The 23,246-nt window shown below is 46.4% G+C and overlaps 2 protein-coding genes across 5 annotated transcripts in view; one reads left to right on the top strand and one right to left on the bottom strand.

Moving 5' to 3' along the window:
- The window catches only part of MSRA (methionine sulfoxide reductase A), a 460,936-nt gene that overhangs the window by 70,207 nt on the left and 367,483 nt on the right, over nt 1-23,246 (top strand). The window lies entirely within an intron of this gene.
- Nucleotides 13,661-14,126, bottom strand: C4H20orf85 (chromosome 4 C20orf85 homolog). The gene has a single exon (XM_040348101.1). The coding sequence runs from the start codon at nt 14,124-14,126 to the stop codon at nt 13,728-13,730; it is 399 nt and encodes a 132-aa protein (XP_040204035.1). The 3' UTR covers nt 13,661-13,727.

Raw genomic sequence — 23,246 nt, 5'->3', positions numbered from 1 at the left:
CGACTTGGGACGACTTGAGGCGACTTCAAGTCGCATCCCAAGTCGCCCCAGTGTGAACCGGCTCTGAGGTGGCATTGATGAAACTGAAATGTCACTTCCTTTACCTATTTGGCCTTTTTGTACAAACTATGAGGAGAGATTAATGAAATGCCAATGTCACTTACTTTTCCTGTTTGGCTTGGCTGTATAAAACTGTGTGGTTGCATCCTGCAATGAAGATTATTTTCTTCATTGGCCATTAGTTTGACCAGCTTGATAGGGCTTGGCCTGTCAATCAATCAAGTCCTCTGAATAGAGAGAGTATCAGGAATCAGCAGGCATGACCAGATGTGCGTAGCTGCACTCAAGAAACTGAGACCAGACTATATATATGACTTAGGGCTCTTTCACACGGAGCGGATCCGTATTGATCCGCCCCGTGTGTGTTTGTTGGCTCAGCGGGGATCATCCGTAAATCCCCGCTCAGCTGTCGGCGGACAGGGCGGTCCCTGCACACTGTACAGAGGCCGCCCTGTCTTTCCTCCGCTCTCCCCTATGGGGAATCGGATGAATACGGACCGTGTGTCCATATTCATCCGATCCGTTCCGCCAGACGGAAGAAAAATAGGGTTCCGCCAGACGGAAGAAAAAGCGGATCTTTTGCGGAGGCGGATCTGTACGGACGTTAGCGGATGCATCATCCGCTAACGTCCACAATCCCATAGGGATGCATTACAAGTCTGTAAACGGACTTGTAAAAAATGGTCCGTTCGTCTGCCCGTGTGAAAGGGCCCTAAAAGGGGTTGTGTAGGTTTGTTTAAAAAATAAATAAAAAAAAACATGTTATACTCACCTCCACCGTGCAGTTAGTTTTGCACAGAGTGGCCCCGATCCTGCTGTTCTGGAGTCCCACGGCGGCTGTCTCGGCTCCTCTCCGCTAAAGCTAACCCCCTCTGGGAAGCTCTTTCCGGGGGGGGGGGGGGGTTAGATAGCGGGCACGCTCCCGTGTCATACAGTTGGCACCCATAGACGCCAAGTGTATGACTCGGTCCCCCCCCCCCCCCAGCAGCCACGTCATTGGATGTGATTGACAGCAGCAGGAGCCAATGGCTGCACTGCTATCAATCTATCCAATCAACGGGCAGACTCAGTGGAGAAGAGGACACCGGGGGACGCGCACATCAGGTGAACCGGCTCAGGTAAGTAAAGCGGGGGGGCTGGGGGGCCCGTGATAGCAAGGCGTTTTTTCACCCAAAAGCGGGGGTTCACCCTAAAAAAAAAAAATTTTTTACAGTATGCATTTATTTTATTTTTTTCCGCTGCACTCACAGTTTAATCCGTTTCAGACTCCCTCGGGGAGTAGGCGTTCCTATCAAGAGGGGAACATGATTGACGGCCGGCTATGGCGCGTCACGCTTCCCGAAAATAGCCGAAATAGGACTCGGCTCTTCACGGCGCCTGCGCAGTCAGATCCTAGTCTGTGCGCAGGCGCCGTATAGCGGCGTCAAGAGCCGAGACCTACTCCGGCTATTTTCGGGAAGCGTGACGCGCCATAGCCGGCCGTCAATCATGTTCCCCTCTTGATAGGAACGCCTATTCCCAGCGGGTGTCTAAAACAAAACTATTGGATTACACTGTGAGTACAGTGCAAAAAAAATAAATAAAGGCATACTGTAGCTGACGCTAGTATGCTGCATGGCATGGTAGAAAGTAGTTTTTTAGGGTGAACCTCCGCTTTAATGCATATGATGCATTAAGGTGAAAAAACACAAACCTTTACAACCCCTTTAAGCAAGATTTATTTACAGTGAAACAAAACACATCCAAAACGCCAGCAAACAGAAAACACTGCAAACTTGAAAACACAAGTGAGCTATAACAGGATAAAGACAAATAGCTAGATTCAGGTAGGGTGGCTTAACTTTGTGCGGGCTTAGCGTATGTTATTTACGTTATGCCACCACAATTTAGAGAGGCAAGTGCAGTATTCGCAAAGCACTTGCTCTGTAAGTTGCAGCGGCGTAGCGTAAATTGGCCGGCGTAAGCCCGCCCAATTCAAATGTGGAAGAGGTATGCGTGTTTTATGGAAATTAATCGTGACCCCACATAAATGACGATTCGTGGACGTATCCCAGTGCGCATGCTCCAAATCACGTCGCAAATAGTCAATGCTTTCGACGTGAACGTAACCTACGCCCAGCCCTATTCTGAATCGACTTACGCAAACGACGTAAAACGTGAAAAATGTGACACTGTTCCGACGTCCATACTTAACATTGGCTGCGCCATCTTTTTGGTGGTTTATCTTTACGCCTGAAAATGCCTTACGTAAACGGCGTATCTTTACTGCGACGGGCGTGCGTACGTTCGTGAATAGGCGTATCTTGCTGATTTACATATTCTAGGCGTAAATCAGCGTACACGCCCCTAGCGGCCAGCGTAAATATGCAGCTAAGATACGACGGCGTAGGAGACTTACGCCGGTCATATCCTAGCAACATTTAAGCGTATCTCAGTTTGAGAATACGCTTACATATACGACGGCGCGGATTCGAACTTACAACGGCGTATCTACTGATACGCCGTCGTAACTGTACCTGAATCTAGCTAAAAATATTTAACAAGCTACCTAACTAAGTAACAGAAAGCCTAACTAGCAACTAACTATATACAAAATGGGGAACACAGGGCAAAACTGAAGGGGCATGGAAACATTTAGAAAGGGGGGACCAAAACTGGGATCAGAAACAAGGAGGAATTGGTACAAAGCAGCAGGGTACAAGACAAGAGCAAGATATAGGCGCAAGGCAGGACCAGGGTCAGACAGGACTCAGAATTTGACAGGAAGAGTGCATTTGACTGGCAAGCAAAATACTCAAGCGAAGTGTAATAATAGAAGAGGGATTAAATACCTTCCCAGTAGCTAGCATCAGGTGAAGACTGATTACTGGGATCTGCTGGCTGTTGGGAGACACCTGCTTGTGGACACTGGATCTACAACCCTCTGCCCTGGGAACCATGGTGCCATCAGCAGCTGATCCAGGTCCTGGCAGCAAGCCGCCATAAGGAAATATTGTTGGTGATGTTAGAAAGAAACTTCAATGGGAAAGTTGGCCCAGGGAGGGAGTGGGAAAGTTGGCCCAGGGAGGGAGTGGACACAGTGGCCACTTGTGTTTGAAATACAGTATTTTAATAACTTTGTTGACTGGTCTTGTCAGACTATATTGTTATCTATGTCAGAAAAGTATCCAGAAATGACCCAGAGCAAAAATATGGACACCCTGGTCCAACAGTTTGTGATTTGAGCATAGGGTTAAAAATCCCAACAAAATAAGAAAGTAATTATTACAAAGCCAAAAATGAAACTTATAGCCAGATTCAGGTTGAGTTACGCTGGCGTATCAGTAGATACGCTGGCATAACTCTGAATCTGCGCCGTCGTATATTTAAGTGTATTTTTAAATCTATCTAAGATACGACCGCTGGCGCCGTCGTAGCTTAGCTGTCTACTTATGCCGGCCGCTAGGGGCGTGTACGCTGATTTACGCCTAAAATGCGTAAATCAGCGAGATACGCCTATTCACGAACGTACGCTTGCCTGTCGCAGTAAAGATACGCCGTTTACGTAAGGCGTTTTCAGGCCTAAAGATATTCCACCAAAAATATGGCGCAGCCAATGTTAAGAAATGTTAATGTACGTCGGAACCGCGTCGAATTTTGAAATTTTTACGTCGTTTGCGTAAGTCGTCCGTGAATGGGGCTGGGCGGAATTTACGTTCACGTCGAAACCAATAAGTCTTTGCGGCGTAATTTGGAGCATGCGCACTGGGTTACGTCCACGGACGGCACATGCGCCGTTCGCTAAAAACGTAATTTACGTGGGGTCATGCTTTATTTACATAAAACACGCCCACCTCTTCACAATTTGAATTAGGCGCGCTTACGCCGGCACATTTACGCCACGCCGCCGTAACTTAGGACGCAAGTGCTTTGTGAATACAGCACTTGCCTCTCTAACTTACGGCGGCGTAGCGTATATGAGATACGCTACGCCTGCCTAACGTTAGGCACGTGTACCTGAATCCAGCTAATAATGTCCTTCGTGAGCTTTAAGGCCAAGGGATAGGTCAATAGGAAGATGATGGCTGCTCAAGCAATACCATGATATAAAACAGAAGCCCTGTAAAATGTGTGCCCCGGTACATTTTTCCAAATTGAATAACGGTACAGTTGTGTAATTTCTAAGACCATATAATAACGATGTGCCTTTGTACTTTGATAGCAGGACTATTTTATAGCTCAAGGAAGATTGAGGTTTGTGCATAAACAATTGAACGTTTGCTGATCAGCCTGCCAAATTTATTGGCGCACTTTCCAGAAATATCTAACGGCACCTGCTATGTGATAGTCCAATAAAAATGGGAATGTTTACACAAAACAGGTAGCACGTGTGAAAGATGGAGCGAGAACAGGTAGTAAAAATAAATTGTAAGGAAAGTACATCACGCCAAAATAGCGTGTTGGCAAACACCATCGATATTTCATCCTCTAGAGACTCCTTTGCCTGATTGAAATTCATGTATTCCAGACACATCTATATCTTGCCTCTACAGAGGAGAGAAAGCCGGCGCAATCAGATAACTCTTCCTCTATACAGTTACCCTGACTGAGCCGCTGTGGCAGACAATGTGTAAGAGTCTCTTATAAAACAATATTCTCTTTCAAAGTCCATCATGTCATCTGTAGGTATAGAAATATTTCCAGAGATGGGTTTTCAAATGGTCTCTGGTTGGAAGCAAAGAGACGATAAAAGAAAAGAATAAAAGTGGTTATCTTGTAACTAGCAACCCCTCGGGGAATAGAGGAACGCCACTGGAACGGTTGGAAATAAATGCAAGACTTAATATAGTCCGGGAGGCTCATTAAATTCTCAAATAAGCAGTGGAACATTCTCAAATTGCTTATTGAGCTCAAGCAATGTGCTGATCAGGATACTCTGCAAACAGGCAAAATATCGTTTTTCGTTTTAGGTTCCGGGTTCCAAGATTGTTTGAGAAAATTTTAATTTGGATGAATTTTCTGGTATTAATAAGCTCATTACATAGATCAGCCTTTCTCAACCTTTTCAACACAGAGGAACCCTTAACAGCTTAAGGACCCCTTCATGCCGATATACGTCGGCAGAAGGGCACGCCTGGGCACAAGCACATACCTGTGTACGTCGCCTTTAAGAGCCCAGCCGTGGGCCACGAGCGTGACCTGGTCCTGTGCTCCGTGACCGCACCCACAGTACCCACGGAACCGATCGCCGCCGGTGTCCCGCGATCGGGTCACAGAGCTGAAGAACGGGGAGAGGTAAATGTAAACAAACCTTTCCCCGTTCTTCCTAGTGTGACTGCCACTGATCGTCTGTTCCCCGTCATAGGAAACGACGATCAGTGACGTTATGGCATTTTTATTATAATATTTTTTTTTTACTAGTAAAGGCGGAGATCAGCGATTTTTATCGTGACTGCAACATTATGGCGGACACATCTGACACCTTTGACACATTTTTGGGACCATTGTCATTTTTACAGCGATCAGTGCTATAAAAATGCACTGAATACTGTGATAATGACACTGGCAGTGAAAGGGTTCACCACTAGGTGGCGCTGTAGGGGTTAAGTGTGCCCTGATGAGTTCGTCTAACTGTAGGGGGGATTGGCTGTGTGTGACAAGACAGTGTTCACCGCTTCCGATTACAGGAAGCAGTGATCACTGTTATTGTCACTAGGCAGAGTTGGGAGATGCTTGTTTACATAAGCATCTCCCCGCTCTATCTCTCTGTTAGACGATCGTGAGTATCCCCGTGGAGATTGAGTTTGCGGGACCCGAGGTCAGACTCACGGAGAAGGCGGCAGGGTCACGAGGGCACTGCTGCCGGCGCGCGCGACCCCACAGCGGCATCTTAAAGGGGACGTACCTATGCCTGTCCGTGCCATTCTGCCGACGTAAATATACAAGCGGCGGTCCTTAAGTGATTAATGGTATTTGAAGTTCTTTGATTGCAAAGCTACGTTTTTTTATGTTTTAAAAAGAACAAACACGTCATACTTGCCTCCACTGTGCAGTTAGTTTTGTACAGCGTGGCCCCCGATCCTCAACTTCTGGGGTCCCTCGGCGGTTCTCGCAGCTCCTCCCCACACCGTATAACATCTGATAGTTACAGGCCCCCCCCCCCCCGTGCCGCCGTTTTACTTACCTGAGGCCCGAATCTCCGTGGGCACGTTGGTTTTCCCCAGCTCTTGTGGCCTCGTCATTGGATGATTGATAGCAGCGCAGCCATTGGCTCCCACTGCTGTCAATCAAATCAATGATGCGGCGCGCCGGGGGGGGTGGGGGGGAAAAGCCAAGTGATACACTTGGCGGCTGTAACGGAACGTCCCACACTCGTCATATTCTGCTTCCTATCAATCTGGATATAGATATCAGATATTCCAGCTGCTCACAAGCACACAACGAGACGAGACTTGTTTGTCTGCTGAACATGGAGGCCCGGATTCACATACCTCGGCGCATCTTTATGCGGGCGTAGCGTATCGAATATACGCTACGCCGACGCTGCGCAGAGCCGCGAGCACAGTATTCACAAAGGAAATGCTCCCAACGTTGCGCCGGCGTAACGTAAGCCCGCCTAATTCAAAGTAGGTGGAAGTAGGCATGATACATTTAAATGAACCGTGACCCCATGCAAATGATGGGCCGAACGAACGGCGCATGCGCCGTCCCGTGGACGCATCCCAGTGCGCATGCTCAAAATCACGTTGAAAATACTCCATAAGATACGTTGAATCACTGCCTACGACGTGACGTAACCTACGCCCAGCCATATTCACGTACTACTACGTAAACAACGTAAAATACGACGGCTGTTCCCTGGTCCATACCTTAACATGACTTACCCCTGCTTTATGAGGCTTAACTATGCGCCAGACGTAAGTCTTACGTATACCGCGTATATGAATGCGCCAGGCGCAAGTACGTTCGTGAATCGATGTATCTCCCTCATTTGCATATTCGATTTGTAAATCAATGGAAGCGCCCCTTGCGGCCAGTGTAAATATGCGCCCACGATACGACGGCATAGGAAACTTATGACGGTCGTAGGAAGCCTATTTTCAGGCGTATCTAGTTCTGTGGGCATGGCGCACAGATACACTTACGCTGTGTATCTCGAGATACGTCGGCGTAAGTGCTACGTGAATCCGGAGTGTTTATTAGAACCAAGAATACAACCTTATATACAGTTAAAGAGGAGGTAACCAGAACATAAATTAACATGAGCTAATTAACTAATCATTTACCCAGACTAGGTGACTCATAGATATGACCTTTCAGGGTAGACGTCGCGTCTCCTCGCTCACCTGCTATACAATACACATTATCATAAGTGTAAACACAGGACATCTTCACACAATAGCAGTGTCAATTAGCACAGAGAACAGACAGATGGCTGGAGGTGACGGCATTAGCATCTCCTTACACTGTATGTCCCAACAGTATGAATCCGTCACTCTAATATGGCATACACAGGGTCCCCAGGCATACAGCTCACAAAGAGCACCGTTCCCCCAAATGCCAGGGCCCATGATCGCAAGGCAAGAGGCTAACATTGAGTCCCCTCCAAAAGCCTATGTCCCTGGCGAGTCTGTCACAGCGGCTATAACCCCCTTGGGAGAGCGCTTCCCAGAAGTGGGTTAGCTCTTGCGAAGAGGAGCCGAGACAGCCGCTGAGGGACCCCAGAAGACGAGGATCGGGGGCCACTCTGTGAAAAACAAACTGCACAGTGGAGGTAAGTATGACATGTTTGTTATTTACATTTTTTTTTAACCTTTACAACCCCTTTTAACTCACAAACCTCAGTAACTTCTAAATGTAATGATAAACCTCAAGGTTACGCTTAACATGTTCTCTGGCTCGACTATTGCAATGCCAATTGCAGTTTTGCTGTGAAAATTATAGTATCAAACTAACACCAGCTTTTATTATACTATTGTGTTAAAATGTCACGCAGAAAAATAAATCTATACCGTAAACCACCAACGGTGTAATTTGGAACTAACCATGCAATTCGTCCAGAGTGTGATCAAGTGTATGCACATTGCTTTCGATAGACTTGTTTAGTTTTCTCTATATATTTCTCCGTGTCTCCTTCCCTGCTTTGTTCTCTCAGCGGTTAGTTCTGTCTCTGTTCTTTATTCCGTCTCTATCTCTCTGACACCCTACATGTATTTTCTCGGTCTCTCAACCTGTGTCCTTTCCTTCAACTATTCTATTGTGTCTAGGTCTATTTATGTAGCCGTCTCCTTTTATTTTCCATTATCAGTAGACGGGAAATGAGGGGAAAAAATCTGCAACAGGGACCCAGACAGAAATTCCAGCCTTCTCCTACTCCTCTTAAGAAAATCAATTATCTTTCTAAAGAGAGAGAGATAATAAGAGAATAAATAGGGTTTGAACGTCCAAGTATAGCGGTAGTAAAACATAATGGCCCGGATTCACAAAGCACTTACGCCAACGTATATAACAAGTTACGCCGACGTAAGTGCAAATGTGCGCCGTCGTATCTGTGCGCAAGACCCACAAACAGAGATGCGCCTAAAACCAGGCTACACCCCGCCGACGTATCTTGCTTACGCCGGCGTAGAGTGGGCGTACATTTAGGCTGGGAGCATGGTGCCGCTCCCATTGATTAGCCATTTAAACATGCAAATGAGGGAAATACGGCGATTCACGAACCTGCGTGCGCCCAACGCAGGCTACGAGAGGTGCGCGTAAGTTGTACGTCCGGCGTAAAGATAAGCCCCATAAAGGAGGTGCAACCCAGCAGCAGACATGCAAAGGTCTGCACCAGGGAACACAAGCCGACGTATTTTATGTTGGACGTGTGTCTGGCTGGGCGTATCTTAAGCAGTTGTTCTGACGTGGTTGTGAGCATGCGCAGGGGGATGCGTCCGCGCATGCGCAGTTCGTTAAACGTACTTGTCTGGCGCTCGGCCCATCATTTGCATGGGGTCACGCCTCATTTGCATGGGTTTGCATGGGTCAAGCCCACTTCCACCTACGCCGGCCTGCGCCTTCGAAACCTATGCCACGCCGACGCAGCGTTGGGAGAAATAGCTTGCGGTATTCCATGCTTGCCTCTCTGCGCTGTGTCGGCGTGGCGTACGGCATTTGCGTTACGTGCTCCTAACTCTCTGTGAATCTGGGCCAATACCTTTATTGCTATCAATGTAAAAGCAAATCTACATCTAGACATCCTTGGTGTACATACAAGAAGAGTACAGACAATGAGATGCCTACTAATACAACCGAAATGTTGTATGTGCCCCTTTTGCGCTTTACATACAAAGAATTCTACAGATGTGAAATTGCAGAAAGAGCGGGTTCACCCATATGTAGCACTACCCCTGTAGGGGCTGCTAGTAATATCTGGGTCCTTCCTAACAGTATAGAGACTGCTAGTCACCCAAGGACAAGTCTTTACACTCTGGCTCCAATGCATCAGTCTAGGGCAGTGATGGCGAACCTTGGCACCCCAGATGTTTTGGAACTACATTTCCCATGATGCTCATGTACTCTGCAGTGTAGTGTAGCATCATGGGAAATGTAGTTCCAAAACATCTGGAGTGCCAAGGTTCGCCATCACTGGTCTAGGGGTTGTCTTTTTTTTTAAGTGTATTGCTTGAGGAACTTTGCATAGGATTCCCCAAAACGCTCAGAGATTAGAGGACAGTCTTCTCCTAGAGTACTGTAGTTGTGGGTTTTGAACAGTCTAAGGCCACACAGTTGAAGACCATGGGGCAAGTCTTTTTGGCATCTGGTTACTTTTGGCTGATACCCAGACAGGGCAGACATCACACATTTTGGGGCCCCTTACACAGCTTTAGGCAGGACCCCCCTAGAGCAGAGAACCAGGGAGGGCCCTACTCTCTCCTGACGCGATATGATAAGCGCGGGGGGGGGGGTGGTAACAAAAGTTTCTTCTCTTCTCTCTCCTGCCGCAAGGTGCTAAGGTCAGACGATAAAATATAAATAAATAAAACGGGGGGGGGGGCTACTGTGAGTTGCTAAAGGTGGGGGTTCAAACAAAATAAATTAAAAACCAGGGGGGGGGCGGCCGGGCCCCTGGGGACCATCGCCATCGGGCCCATTACAGGTGTAATGCCTGTACCCCCCTGATGGCGGCCCTGTACCCAGACAACTGTGGGTGCCCAGTGCAGCTTTCAGAACTCTACGCAGTCACAGAGATCAGTCTAGACTTTACTCACTAGTCCCCCGGACAGTTGTAACCTTCCAGCTTCCTCCAGGCACGGTCCAGTGAGTGAGATGGCACCTCTCCAGACCAGGTCCACTGTAGGGAGGTTCTGCAATTAGCTGCAAGCCAAGTACATCCGCGAGCTGAGGGCTGGAAAGCAGCTGTACAGTCCATGGGCTTCCTGAGGTTAGCAGCCCCCCTGGTACCCTCCTGGAGAGAAGGAACCATGCTCTCTAGTTTCTCCAATTGTTTATCACCATTCCAGCCCCCTTCAGGACACTCCTCCCCAGGGATTGGCTGAAACCTGATATTCAGGCTAGTTATTTTGACTCTCCTGCTCTAAGCTCTGGAAGCTTCTTCTAGAGGCAGGGGGAAGCAATCAAACTCCCCAGAGCAGACCAAGCCAAACAATTACTGCTCCCTTGATTATAGAAGGGGCCAAAGTAAGTTTACCTTGCATCCTACACTAGAAGGGTGCTACACATACATACTGTATTCCATTACTTTGGTTCGCTGTTGCAATGTAAAATGCTTCACATGGAATAGTTCTTTCTAAACCACTTACCTGAAATCGAAGCCTGCGATGTCACCGCTGTCCTAGCTAGCAGCGAGCGTCCATCTTCATCCCCAGTCACGGCATGACCCCTTTAGAAACGTCACGATCGCTGTTTCTAAAGTGCGCCTGCGCCGTAGACATTGGCGCATGCGCCGTAGAAATCAGTGCACGGCTCTATTGTAAATACCTCATAAACCGTGGAGGTTTAGGAGATCTTTCCAGCACCTACAGTAAGCCTTAATCTAGGCTTACCTGTAAGTAAAAGTAGTTGTACAGGGTGTCCTTGCTTCTGTTCATCTCCACGTAAACACCTTGGCCTGGATTCACAAACAGCGGCGCACATTTATGCCGCCGTAGCGTATCTCCTTTACGCTACGCCGACGCAGCGCAGAGAGGCAAGCATGGAATTCACAAAGCCAGTCCTGCCAAAACTGCGCTGGGTTTCCTAGGCGTAAGCCAGCCTATGTGGAAGTGGACGTGAGCCATGCAAATGAGGCGTGACCCCATGAAAATGATGGGCCGAGCGCCAGACAGATACGTATAACGAACGGCGCAAGCGCCGTCCCGTGGACGCATCACAGTGCGCATGCTCAGAATCACGTCGGAACTAATCCCTAAGATACGCCGTATCACTGCCTACGGCGTGAACATAACCTACGCCTAGTCATATTCACGTCCTACGTAAACTACGTAAAATACATCGGCTTGTGTTCCCTCGTGCAGCCCTTTGCATGGATGCTGCTGAGTTACACCTCCTTTATGGGGCATAACTTTACGCCGGACGTATGACTTTACGCGCACTGCGTCGGGCGCACGTACGTTCGTGAATCGGCGTATCTCCCTCATTTGCATATGTGAATAGAAAATCAATGGGAGCGCCAAATGCGGCCAGCGTAAATATGCGCCCACTCTACACCGTCGTAGACAAGTTACGTCGGTCGGATGAAGCCTGTTTTTAGGCGTATCTTAGTTTGTGGACGCGGCGCATAGATACGACGGCGCATATTTGCACTTACGCGGCGTATCTGGAGATACGTCGGCAAAAGTGCTTTGTGAATCAGGGGCCTTGTCTACTACCATGTGAGCTTCTACCTCACTGATAACATTGTTCTAATTAGCGTTTAAACTCACCAATTACTTACTACTGTACCTGCTAAAGCCAATGGCCGCCACTTTATACACGTACTCTTAGACTGCCTTTTCATATAGTTGACCACCCGCTCTTCCTCAAAAAAACTTGACTCCCTAGGCCTGCAAGACTCAACTCTTTCCCGATTCTCCTCATATCTATCTCAGCACACCATCAGTGTAGCCTTCAATGCTATCTCCTCCTCATTCTATAGGGGTCACCCAAGGCTCTGTCCTTGGATCCCTTCTATTCTGTATCTAAACCTACTCCCTGGGTCAGTTGATGACCTCCCCATGGCTTCCAATACATCTCTACCAGTGGATATTTAAATCCTGTATTATAATAAGAATAATGGGCCAGATTCACAAACGAGATACGACGGCGTATCTACTGATAAGCCGTCGTATCTCTGTTTCTAACTATGCGACTGATTCATAGAATCCGTTACGCATAGCTAGCCCTAAGATCCGACAGGTGTAATTGAATTACACTGTCGGATCTTAAGGATGCAATTCTAGGCCGGCCGCTAGGTGGCGAGGCCATTGCGGCCGGCGTAGAATATGCAAATGAATACTTACGGCGATCCCCGAACGGCCAGTCGATCTAACTCTACGTCGTTTCCGTCGAGTTACGCCGCGTAAAATTAGGGCTGAGCCATAGTTGTCTTAAGCCATGTTAAGTACGGCCGTCGTTCCCGCGTCGAAATTTTAAAATCAACGTCGTTTGCGTAAGAGGTCCGTGAATGGCGCTGGACGCCATTTACGTTAACGTCTAAGCAAATGACGTCGGTGCGACGTCATTTAGCGCAATGCACGTCGAGTAATTTACCCGACGGAGCATGCGCAGTACGTCCGGTGTGGGAGCGCGCCTAATTTAAATGGGACTCGCCCCATTCGATTGGGCCCGCCTTGCGCCGGACGGATTTAGGATACACCTGCCGCAAATTTCCAGGTAAGTGCTTTGTGGATCGGGCACTAACTTGGGGAAATTTGCGGCGGTGTAACTTAAATCGTTTAAGTTACGTTGCGCCCGGGCTACGTGAATCTGGCCCCAAATTACTATTCTGTTATAAAGTACCTTAGAAATCCTTTCAATGCTTCAAGGCTATCAGTCCAACTAGGCAATTATATTCATATAACTATAAAAGTGATTCTATTCTCTTCTCCACAATCAGCGCTTTGCACCAATGTAGATGTTATTGTAATTCCAAAGGTATTCAACCAAAATGTCAACCAACAATCAGAGGTGCCTCGTTTCACAAGAATACATACAGCAGTGCACGTTGTAATCATCTGTACTAAGTGGAGATATTATTCACCATCCACATACAGGCGTTCAGTACTTCCTTCTGGAGCTGGCTTTGAGAACCAGGCAGAACTCCTGCCCACGGGTGGCTTTTAGTGGTGTATAAAAATAACCACAATGCAACAATTGTTCACTACAGAATTCCATGAAGACTAGAAGTTCTAGAACGATGTATGATGTTTGACAAGGGAAAGCACTTGGCTGCAATGAAATGGTGTTAAATCAATAAGCAGCACATGGGAATATCGCCGAGTTCGTTGGAAAAAGTTCACGCGGCACAACTTGGCCGCTAATTCTTATGTGCCTGTGCAATTAGAGGCGCCTCTCTTCTCTTTTATACTCTGTAGCTCCTGCTGTTTTTTTTTTTTTTTTCAGTTCAGTGAAACTTTTATTAAGTTTGTCTGTCTGGGGGGCGGCGGCGGAGAGCGGGCCGTCGGGTGGATTGTAGTCGGGATGTTTTACACTATTCCTTCGGCCGACCAGTTCATCCTCTTGCAGAAATCCCCCTTCGGGTGTTTCGTTTTGCCGTAACGTTCCAGCTGTAGAGACGGGACGGTGGAGCGCCAGCCGACCAGGCCTTGCGTCGTTTGAGGGACAGCCGGCGATGGGTCAACCTTGATGAAGTTTTCCACCGGGGTGGCGGGCCGGACCCTCAGGTGTTCTCGAACTTCCAATCGCAATTTCCTGTGTTGTTCTTTCTCTTCATCCGTCACCTCGGTGAACGGCGTGGTGAGGAACCCCCACTCCTCCGGCCACTTCTTGGCGGCCTCCTTCTCCTTCTTCACATGAGATTTACAGATCATGTCCTGGGCTACAAAGCTGTCCTCCTTGGCCCGGCTCTGCGGGGCGGCGGCCATGGCTCTCCATGAGTTTTGTTTGTTATCCATTGTGGATGGACATTTTATGGTTACACAACCTGGTCACATTTTCTATAATCTTTTTATATGGACTATAAACTGAAGGACCTGTGAATAAATGGTTGTGGAATGAATCATCTGAGTTTCCATTATGTCTTATGGGGAAATTCACTTTGATGTACAAGTGCTTTGGATTACAAGCATGTTTCTGGAACGAATTATGCTCGCAATACAAGGTTTTACTGTATTAGATTAGTATTTTTTTTTTTAAAAAGAGAGTTCAAGGGTGTCCTTCAAGACGAGGATGTAGTTTGCTCAACCTGAAATTTGGATTTTAACACTTTATTACCAACAGATAGGTAGACCGTTCCTCTAATTTGATCATGTGTCATTGTTGAGAATCCATGGACAGCCGATAATTGTTTGCTGTGCAGGAACGTTCTGTACGACCATCTCTCGCTATCTCTCACTCATCACTCTTTACCTGCTCCGAGTCCTTACCCCCCTTTTCTTTGATTTTGACTCTATTCCTTTAGTTCTTTTTATATCTTCCTCTCTGCCTTGCTCTTTCTAGCCATCTTCTGCTGTACCGCCCCACCCCCCACCCGCTTTTCTCCTCGTATATATATTGGTAGGCTCATATCATCAGCCATAGTACCATAGGTTCAATTAATGCATTCTTTATATCACTAATATACATAAGTTAATTCAGCACCATGTGTGCCTACGCACCCTGAGGCTCCCTGATTTCCTTTGCATTAATATATGAATATTAACAAGGGTAATTGCTCTTGTTGGCCACAGAGGTGAAGCGCTTCCTCACCATACGTTTTCTAGTGTTTTTCTCAGCCGTCAATTAAATTAAAACCTGTGTATGTTTTATTACTACATCCCCCATGCAGCATACCAGAAGGAAAATAAAGAATTTAATGGGGTTAATTAGTCCAGTCTTTGTTAGGAAAGGAATCCAGGAAGCTGTTAACAGCTGTGAAGCTTCCCTTGTCCCACAAAGCTTGCTATCTAATGGCGGGGGAGTGTCCGTGTTTTTCATTAGTGACCAAGAAGGTGTTTCGGTGCAATCATTTCGTAAAGAGGACCTGTGCTGTAGAAGCTGGCAAGCATTGCCTACTGTATAAAAGACTTTCTCAACCTTCTTTTTTTCTTTAAAGCGGAGGTTCACCCGCACATGACACTATTTCCCCTTAGATGGATGCTCGTTTTGTCTAGGGGAATCGGCTAGTTGTTTTAAAATATGATCCGTACTTACCGTTTTCGAGATGCATCTTCTCCGCCGCTTCCGGGTATGGGTCTTCGGGACTGGGCGTTCCTTCTTGATTGACAGTCTTCCGAGAGGCTTCCGACGGTCGCATACATTGCGTCACGATTTTCCGAAAGAAGCCGAACGTCGGTGCGCAGGCGCAGTATAGAGCCGCACCGACGTTCGGCTTCTTTCGGCTACTAGCGACGCGATGGATGCGACCGTCGGAAGCCTCTCGGAAGACTGTCAATCAAGAAGGAACGCCCGCTCCCGAAGACCATACCCGGAAGCGACGGAGAAGATGCATCTCGAAAACGGTAAGTATGGATCATATTTTAAAACAAATAGCCGATTCCCCTAGACAAAACGAGCATTCATCTAGGGGGAAAACATAAAAAATAACATAATTGGGTGAACTCCCGCTTTAAATGAATGCAAGAAGATATCAAGGAACATAAAGCAGAGGAAGTATAGCAGAATATACATAAAATAAGACAGCTGTTATGATTTTACATTTGTATTCAATTTCTTTTTATTAATTTTGGATAAAAAATAAGGCAATTATACAGATACAATACATTTACGTTTTTATGTGCCAGATCCACAAAGAACTTACGGCGGCGTATCTATTGATTTGCCGCGTAAGTTCTACGATGCGCCGTCGTATCTTTGTTTTGTATCCACAAAACAAGATACGACTGAATGTGGGCTAGATCCGACTGACGTACGTCTTAGTACGCCGTCGGATCTTAGGTGCATATTTACGCTGGCCGCTAGGTGGCGCTTCCGCTGATTTCCGCGTAGAGTATGCAAATTAGCTAGATATATGCCGATTCTCAAACGTATGTCCGCCCGGCGCATTTTTTTACGTCGTTTACGTAAGGCTTTTTTCGGCGTAACGTTACCCCTGCCTCTATGAGGTGTACGCAATGTTAGGTATGGACGACGGGACAGCGTCGAATTTTCCGTTGTTTACGTTGTTTGCGTAAATCGTTCGCGAATAGGGCTTTGCGTAAGTTACGTTCACGTCGAAAGCATTGACTATTTGCGATGTGATTTCGCGCATTCACACTGAGATACGTCCATGGACGGCGCATGCGCCGTTCGTAAAAAGCGTCAATTACGTGGGGTCATACCAGATTACCATACACCACGCCCACTCCAAGCCTACTTTGAATTACGCGGGCTCACACCGGCAGATTTACGTTACGCCGGCCCGCATATGGGAGCAAGTTCTTTGAGGATACCCTAGGAGCCACTCTGATTTACGGCGGCGTAGCGCATATGAGATGCGCTACGCCCGCCTAAATATACGCCCGTTTTTGTGGATCTGGCCCTAAGTATATATTGATTGCATTATAAAATTGGATAGCATTCTATATATTCATTTAAAGTGGAGGTTCACCCAAAAACTTAATTTTTAACATTAGATTGAGCCTCATTTTGTCTAGGGGAATCGGGTGTTTTTTTTTTAAATCGAAGCAGTACTTACCGTTTTAGAGAGCGATCTTCTCCGCCGCTTCCGGGTATGGGCTGCAGGACTGGGCGTTCCTATTTGATTGCCAGGCTTCCGACGGTCGCATACATCGCGTCACGATTTTCTGAAAGTAGCCGAACGTTGGTGCGCAGGCGCCGTATAGAGCCGCACCGACGTTCGGCTTCTTTCGGCTACTCGTGACGCGATGTATGCGACCGTCGGAAGCCTGGCAATCAAATAGGAACGCCCAGTCCCGAAGACCCATACCCGGAAGCGGCGGAGAAGATCTATCTATAAAACGGTAAGTACTGCTTCGATTTTTTAAAAAACACTGATTCCCCTTGACAAAATGAGCATCAATCTAATGTTAAAAATTGTTTTTCGGGTGAACTCCCGCTTTAAGAGTTTTTATATCCCCTATTACTTTCTGCTTTCCATTTTTGTCTTGGCATACTTACCATTTTTCGGACCATAAGACGCAATTTTTTTACCCAAAAAATATAGGGGAAAATGTCTCTGCATCTTATGGATCGAATGTACATCAGACACCGCCCCCAGCCGCCGCTAGCAACACCCCCTGCTTAACGTCCTCACTTAACGTGGCGCACCCCGCTGTCGTCGCCAAGTTAATACCGGAAGAGAGGCAGGAGAGAGGAGGAAAGATATCCCAAGCCCTCACGAGCGCCGGGCGATCTCCCGCCTGACATTTGCTCTGAAGACAGCAAACTGGCCTCTCTATTTCACTTTCCCATTTTTTCATGCATGATTTTACATTTGTTTGTATTGGTAACCTGCTAGGGGAATATAGGAAAGACTGACCATTCATAAAGACATAGTCATTTGTTTTCTAATAGTGTCTACATGGTGTTAATTGAATTATCTGGGATTTCTCAACCTTTTTACCACAGAGGAACCCTTAACATAATTTTCAGGGTGCTTGGGACCCTTGCAAAAACCAATTTATTAGTGGTCAGTGGAAAGAACACCCTTACAATTGTAGTCAGTGGAAAAAAAAATCTTATTTTAGTAATGGTCAAAATGGCGGCGGCCCGCCTGTTCTTAATTTGCGGCGGCAGCCCCCCCCCCCCCCCCGTTCTCAATTACTGATGGCGGCCCTATCTACCCATGATCAAAGTTTTAGCACATCACCCTCCAGAAAGGTAAGCATTATTTTTTACAGGGCCACAATGACATATTTATTTTCGAAGATAGAGGACAGGAGCACTTTAATATGCTGAATCTGTCTTAACCGCAGGCAAACTAGGAGCTTTGCCTTCGCAGTGTAAAGACATACCATAGCGATACTTGACTTAATATTTTCCAGCAGAGGAAGCAAAATATTCTCTTTTTATTTCCAAGAACCCCATTGGAGCAATTTGCCCTTAACAGTTTGTTCGATTTAACTAAAAAAGAAAATTTGCCTCCAAGGCCCAACTCCCTAAAGAGGAGCGCAGAGTAGGAAAGCCAGGAACCGGCCTGCAGGAGAAAAAAAAACAGAAAAGGGAAGATATATCTGAGGACAAAGCAGGAGGAATTGTTTCCAACATTGATTTAGTGAATCTATTTCGGTGGATGAACTTTGCTGCGGAATATAGAAGCTTCTTAATTTTTTTTTTTTTGTATAGATGCATAAAATATCCATGATCTTACCAAACCCTCCTAAAACCATTTACATAGAAGTAAGTGTGGAGAACCTTTACAAAGACTACTTTAGGTTCTATTAAAAAAAAAATAGCAAAGTATAGTTAATTAACCACTTAAGCCCCGGACCAATATGCTGCTAAATGCCCAAAGGCGTTTTTACAATTCGGCACTGCGTCGCTTTAACAGACAATTGCGCGGTCGTGCGACGTGGCTCCCAAACAAAATTGGCGTCCTTTTTTCCCCACAAATAGAGCTTTTTTTTGGTGGTATTTGATCACCTCTGCGGTTTTTATTTTTTGCGCTATAAACAAAAATAGAGCAACAATTTTGAAAAAAATGCAATATTTTTTACTTTTTGCTATAATAAATATCCCCCAAAAACATATATAACATTTTTTTGTTTCCTCAGTTTAGGCCGATACGTATTCTTCTACCTATTTTTGGTAAAAAAAAATCGCAATAAGCGTTTATCGATTGGTTTGCGCAAAATTTATAGCGTTTACAAAATAGGGGATAGTTTTTTTTTTTTTTTTTTTTTTTACTACTAATGGCGGCGATCGGCGATTTTTTTCGTGACTGCGACATTATGGCGGAAACTTCGGACAATTTTGACACACTTTTGGGACCATTGTTATTTTTACAGCAAAAAATGCATTTAAATTACATTGTTTATTGTGAAAAAGACAGTTGCAGTTTGGGAGTTAACCACAGGGGGCGCTGTATGAGTTAGGGTTCACCTAGTGTGTGTTTACAACTTTAGGGGGGTGTGGCTGTAGGAATGACGTCATCGATCGAGTCTCCCTATAAAAGGGATCACTCGATCGATGCGCCGCCACAGTGAAGCACGGGGAAGCCGTGTTTACACACGGCTCTCCCCGTTCTTCAGCTCCGGGGAGCGATCGCGATGGAGCGGCTATAAACGAATAGCCGCGCCGTCGTCCCGGATCGCTCCCCGAGGGAATCCGACCGCCGCAAGTACCGGGGGGGGGTCCCGATCGGACCCCCGACCCGCGCAAAGGCAAGGACGTATATATACGTCCGTGCCATTTTGCGGACGTAAATAGTCGTGCGGCGGGCGTTAAGTGGTTAAGTTCTATTAAGAAACATTAGCAAAGTATAGTTAATTAAAGGGGACCTTCAGTAATTTTTTCAACTTTCCATCTATTAAATCTTCTACCCTTGTTGTTGTCTTAACCTTGGATAGTAAAACATTTTTTTTCTGCCAGGAAATACCTTCTACAGCCCACTTCCTGTTTTTTGTCTGGTCATTAGCCTAGGCTTATGACATCATACACAACTCTCTCTCTTGCCAGGAAGGGATGGGGGTAAGTCATGAGAGGGCCAATGAGAGCTGCAGAGCTGGAGGTGTGTGTCTGTGTGAAGCCAGGAAGTGGAACAGGCAGCAGCTTCAGCTTCCCACATTTAAAATGGATGCAGCCAGACTTAGTGGGGGGAGATTTCTGCAGCATATTTGGCAAGTACAGAATCACAGTATATATAAAATAATATGCAAAGTGGTTGGAGGGAAGCTTCAGAATGGCAAAGATGGTTTTATTACAAATTATGTGAGCAGACTGCAGTTCCTCTTTAAAGCAGGTCGCATTAATTGTAAAACTTTACATAGTAGGCGAGGTTGAAAAAAAGACACAAGTCCATCAAGTCCAACCTATGTGTGTGAATATATGTCAGTATTACATTGTATATCCCTGTATGTTGTGGTTGTTCAGATACTTATCTAATATATATATATTTTTTTTTAATTATCGATGCTCTCCGCTGAGACCACCGCCAGTGGAAGGGAATTCCACATCTTTGCCACTCTTACAGTAAAGAACCCTCTACGTAGTTTAAGGTTAAACCTATTTTCTTCTAATTTTAATGACTGGCCATGTGTTCTTGTTAAACTCCCTTCCGCAAAAAAGTTTTGGGTCACCAGTACGGTATTTGTAATTTGAAATCGTATCTTCTCCCAAGCGTCTTCTCCAGAGAGAATAAGTTCAGTGCTCGAAAACTTTTTTCATAACTAATATCCTCCAGACCATTTATTAGCTTTGTTGCCCTTCTTTTTCCTCGCTCCATTTCCAGTACATCCTTCCTTAGGACTGGTGCCCAGAACTGGACAAGAATACTCTAGGTGCGGCCGGACCAGGGTCTTTTAGAGTGTCAATATATTTCTTGGATCCACCCCCTACCCACCTCTGAGCATGTTCCTTGGGTCCACCCCCTACCCATCTCTGAGCATGTTCCTTGGATCCACCCCCTAACCATCTCTGAGCATGTTCCTTGGATCCACCCCCTAACCATCTCTGAGCATGTTCCTTGGATGCACCCCCTACCCACCTCTGAGCATGTTCCTTGGATCCACCCCCTACCCACCTCTGAGTAGTTTTATCTCAGGAGTTAATCCCCTTTTTAATGCATGCCAATATTCTGCTTGCTTTGTTAGCAGCAGCTTGGCATTGCATGCCATTTATGAGCCTATCATCTACTAGGACCCCCAGGTCCTTTTCCATCCTAGATTCCGCCAGAGGTTCTCCCCCTAGTGAGTAGATTGCATTCATATTTTTGCCACCTAAATGCATTATTTTACATTTTTCTACATTAAACCTCATGTGCCGTGTAGTTGCCTAACCCATTCATTTGTTCAGATCTTCTTGCAAGGTTTCCACATCCTGCAGAAAAGTTATTGCCCTGCTTAACTTAGTATCATCCACAAACTCAGAGATTGAACTGTTTACCCCATCCTCCAGGTCGTTTATGGACAAATTGAATAGGATTGGTCCCAGCAGAGAACCCTGGGGGACCCCACTACCCACCCCTGACCATTCTGAGTACTCCCCATTTATCACCACACTCTGAACTAGGGGTGTAACGGATCGTCACCGATCCGTGATCCGAACGGGCCACCCCGTTCGGATCGGCACACCCCGCGATCCGCGGAGCGCTCCGGAGCCTAGGCCTAGGAAAGTCCCCGGCTTCGGCCTAGCTCCGGAGCAATCTTGCTCCACCCAGTCTGCTTGCCAGAGCCCAGCGTGACACGCCTCCCCGCCTCCCCGGGGAGGCGTGTCACGCTGTGCACTGGGCTCTGGCAAGCCGACATGGAGAGGGAATAGTAGCAGAGAAGCACTAGTGTGAGGAGGGGAGGGGGGAGAGCACATTTCACGGGTGGATTAAAGAGGAAGCAGGTGAGGCTGTTTGGGACTTGTTAAAAGTACAATCTTGATGTTTTTACAGCTATATATAATTATATATATATATGTATGTATATATATATATATATATATATATATATCTGTAAAAACATCAAGATTGTACTTTTAACAAGTCCCAAACAGCCTCACCTGCTTCCTCTTTAATCCACCCGTGAAATGTATGTGTGTATATATATATATATATATATATAATATATATATATATATATTACACACACACACATTTTTTTTTTTTTGCGCTGATCCGAAAATGATCCGATCCGTGACTCCTGATCCGAGGATCGATCCGATCCGTGAGTTTTTTGATCCGTTACACCCCTACTCTGAACGCACCCTTGTAGCCAGTTTTCTCTTCCAAAGATTTTTTATTAGTTTAAAAACAGACATGCATGAAATACAAAATTCTTACGAGGCATTGAAAGAGCCCACATTCTTACAGAAAAAACAGTTAAGGTATGATAAGGCTTAAAATTTTAAGACGGTACTGCAATCTCCGCAGAACACTCATGCTGCTAGAATACCGGTTCCAGGAGCCCAGGGAGGCTCTCCTGGCACCCCCCGAAAGGGAGGATACTGGGCCGGGAAAACCACCCCCGAGCACCCGGAGTGTGACCATTACCATAGATAGGCAATGAGTTTTGCTTATGGTAGAGTGGATTAGGTACCTAGCCTATATCCCCCGAGGGGAGGGCCCTTTGACCTAAGGACCTAGATGTACTTAGTCTACAAAGTCATTTCGATTGTAGTAGAGGGCCATAGTGTATATGAGAAGGGGAGGGGGGCAGGGAAGAGAGGGGAGATTAAAGAAAAGCCAATCAACAGGATGCTAGCTGAATGTGGGGTAGAGATGCGTGTTTGTTATGTCTGTACCCCGGGGATGAAAGCAAAACCCATATGTTGGGCCCAGGGTTCCCAGGTAGATTCAAACTAAACTTTTGAGTCTATCAAAACACTGGTCAACTTCTCCTGAGACATAATCCATGATATTTTACCGTTTGGCAGCCATAAAGGAGACCCTGGGCTGTTTCCATGCCTTGGCTATTGTCAGCTTGGCGCCCAGTAGGATGAAGTGGATCAATTTGCGGTTGGATTTGTGAGTCTTAGGGATAGTAGCGCTAAGGGGAGCTACAGCAGGGGTTCTTGGGACCTGGAGGTCTGTCACTGTTTGGATCAGGTTAAACATATTTTTCCAGAAAGGCCTAATTCCGTGACATTCCCACCAAATGTGGGCCATAGAGCCTACAATTTTACACCCTCTGAAGCAGAGAGGGTTTGCAGAGGGATACATGTGGGCTAGTTTGGCAGGGGTGAGGTAACATGCGGTCATCACTTTGAGGTTAGCTTCAATTAGGGAAACTTTCCTTATCCCCTTGTAGTCTGCCATTTTCCCAGGCCCCATTGTATTTGGAGATCATTTTCCCAAGTAGTCATAAATGGGGCTTTGCAGACCTGCTGGGCAAGTGACTGGTAGATAACAGAGATTCCACCCCTCTGTTCAGTGGCCTGTGCGCACCATAGTTCATAAGATG

Source organism: Rana temporaria, chromosome 4 (genome assembly GCF_905171775.1).
Source record: "Rana temporaria chromosome 4, aRanTem1.1, whole genome shotgun sequence".
Taxonomy (NCBI): domain Eukaryota; kingdom Metazoa; phylum Chordata; class Amphibia; order Anura; family Ranidae; genus Rana; species Rana temporaria.
This window is presented reverse-complemented; position numbering and strand designations above follow the sequence as displayed.

Bases quoted from the DNA above. Each gene is read 5' to 3' on its own strand.
- C4H20orf85 (XM_040348101.1), bottom strand. From the start codon at position 14,126: ATGGCCGCCGCCCCGCAGAGCCGGGCCAAGGAGGACAGCTTTGTAGCC.